This window comes from Pseudochaenichthys georgianus, chromosome 18 (genome assembly GCF_902827115.2).
Source record: "Pseudochaenichthys georgianus chromosome 18, fPseGeo1.2, whole genome shotgun sequence".
NCBI classification, from domain to species: Eukaryota; Metazoa; Chordata; class Actinopteri; order Perciformes; family Channichthyidae; genus Pseudochaenichthys; species Pseudochaenichthys georgianus.
In genome coordinates, this window is record NC_047520.1 from 22,361,881 (window position 1) to 22,364,738 (window position 2,858).

The 2,858-nt window shown below is 40.5% G+C and overlaps 1 protein-coding gene across 1 annotated transcript; it reads left to right on the top strand.

The window, feature by feature from the left end:
* Positions 1–478: 478 nt before the first annotated feature.
* Positions 479–2,535, top strand: LOC117463735 (histone H2A.Z). The gene is made up of 5 exons (XM_034106132.1): positions 479–625; positions 922–999; positions 1,140–1,253; positions 1,334–1,463; positions 1,904–2,535. The coding sequence occupies exons 1-5, from the start codon at positions 494–496 to the stop codon at positions 1,963–1,965; spliced, it is 516 nt and encodes a 171-aa protein (XP_033962023.1). The 5' UTR covers positions 479–493; the 3' UTR covers positions 1,966–2,535.
* Positions 2,536–2,858: the final 323 nt, after the last annotated feature.

The window sequence follows — 2,858 nt, forward strand, 5'->3', positions numbered from 1 at the left end:
AAGTGTGAACAGACAGGTACTACAGGGATGTGATCAAATGGCATATTTTAGGAGAGGGGTGATTTAAATTGAAGTTTTTCACATTAGATACGTAGTTTTTTAAAAGAAAGTTGGATATATTTGCTTACAAGTCACTGATTCGATAAAGTTGTTGCTTTCACTTAGAATACATAGAATTAAGGTATTTTCATTATAAATGTATCATTTTCTCTTGGTCTGATGACGCAACAACTGAATGTACTCTATATTTTCTTTCTTATCTAAATGAATAACCTTTGAAATAATTCTGTTTTCAGGTTTTAAATGTGAACTTGTTATTTCTGTATGGGATAACGTAAACATGTCACAACTACATTACCCATCATTACTTGGAACGGAAATGTGCCGTCTCTCCCCGAGAAGTGAGGTATGTTCATTCATTGGCTACTGATTGCCCGGGCAGGAAACACACGACGAAAAATGATTGGCTAGTGCTCTCCCTGTAGTTACCCGGATGAAGTTTGGCTATAAATACTGGACCATTGTAGGCGTGGGGGTTGTAGTCCAAACCGATAGTCAGTGCTCGGTAGCTAGAAACCCGATTTGTGTTGCAGCTTCAAGAAATTATTTGTGGATTTTAAACATGGTAAGAACTTCATTTCGTAGTGTTATATCATATCGATAACCTGTGTTTGCGTTTGGGTTGTTGGCAATACATGTTAAAGGTCCCTTTGCATGTTGTTGAACAGCTAACTATTAGCCTCTAGCGTTAGCTGTTGTAGTAGCTAATCATGCTAGCTTCCTCATCGGCTGCTTTTATCGAGCGATATAAAGGCTAACACACTGCTAAATTGCGGTTATTTGTAAACTTTGTAAGGGTTTTATTTCACAGTAATACATGATGGGGTGGCAACAAGCCCAATAACTCTTTTTGTTTTCCAGGCTGGTGGAAAGGCAGGTAAAGACTCTGGGAAGACCAAGACTAAGGCTATTTCGCGCTCTCAAAGAGCAGGACTGCAGGTTTGTCTATTGAAATCCATTAATGTGTCTGTGCTAACGCTAACAAGCTAACATTAGACATCAGTTGGCCGTCTCTCACCGTCAGGCCACTGATCCATTTTATTTCTCTCCACCAATGTCTGCTCATTGTATCGCTGCAGTTTCCAGTGGGTCGTATCCACAGACACCTGAAGTCCAGAACCACCAGCCACGGCAGAGTGGGAGCCACTGCAGCCGTGTACAGCGCGGCTATCCTCGAATACCTCACGGCCGAGGTAACGCTGACTACAGTGTATCTGTCTGATAGCCGCCGTTCCTGGCTAACGTGTACATCTAAAACCTGTCTGTCTTTCAGGTTCTGGAGTTGGCAGGAAATGCATCTAAGGATCTTAAGGTGAAGCGTATTACCCCCCGCCACTTGCAGCTGGCCATTAGAGGAGATGAAGAGCTGGATTCACTGATCAAAGCCACTATTGCTGGCGGAGGTAAGGAGCAGAGCCCTATCATTCATACAATAATATTACATTTGGTGATTAATGTATTACAATTGAGTCTATAAAACTGTGTGAAATGCCCACATTCCAGACGCCATGGTGACCGAAACTATCCAATACATGGAAACTTATTTTTACATTTAGAGTTGCACTTTTATTTGATTAGATTACTTTTCTAACTTAAAATGAATGCATTTACCCCAGAATGACGAGAGTCCAGCAAGCAGATTAGTTTTCTATAATCATGACTATTCTCGGTGCAGGCCCATTAACTTTAACTAACGCAAACCTTTTTTAAGTTGTGCACTCAGAAGATATTATTTATTTGGTCCATGTGCAGAGGAAAGTGATGAGGTTTTTAGCCTTTGACTAGCTTTTTGACCAACTGTAATGTGCAGCTGTTAATGAATGTCTGGTCCTCTGTTTCCCAGGTGTGATCCCTCACATCCACAAGTCTCTGATTGGAAAGAAGGGCCAGCAGAAGACCGTATAACCTGAAGTGCTCCGGAAGTCGTGCCACCTCAGGACGAAGTTTGCATCAAGTGGTTAAATGTCTTAGATTAGAAACACCTTTAGGAGTTATTTGTATGGTTGGGCTCACATTTACTCACCTGGGGTATTTTTAAAAAGTGGCTTCAGAGAAGCTCAATTTTGTTTTCGGCTAATTTTTTTTGTTCTCCTGTTGCTGCAGTTGTTGTGTTAAACCTCGCTTTGGTGGCATTCCCATGTTTTAAAGTGTTTTAATAAAGCTCTTAATGGGTGATTGCAGTATGTTTTCAGTTCTTTCATTTTCATGCGCTCGTTTCTGGTGTTCTACAGGCTTAAGAGGTATTAATCTAGACCACTTTAAAGGATTAACATTGAACAACCACAGCCTGCCATTATCAAGAGTTGTCATGATTGGAACACCTTAAGCTCACAAACCATTAGTGTCTGCCCTGGGCTCTTGCATGAATCGCTCAGCAGGTTTTGTTAACCACTGGACTAACACACTTAGGCAATCCTGTTGTCATTTTTGAATTCTCAATAAAGACTGGACTGGCACAGTCTGATGTTTTTCATACTGTGGAATATGGATGGTTTATTGCATGGTGGCAGTCTGACTGCATTCCTGGTTTATAGGGGTGAACTAAACCGGCGTGAAGAACTTGTCTTTAACCTATTAAAAAGGATGGTACAGTATGTCTTTGTTAACACCGGAGATGGTGATCAACATCTATTGTATGTATAATTGCTCTGAAAATAAAACATGGCTGTCATAGCTAATTACTGGCTTTAAATCTATTTGTTACAATTACACTTACAATCTGATTTCTAACATATCTCGAAGTGTTATTTGATCAACATATAAACGGCTCATGTTTTTGTACTGCACCCTGGGTCTAG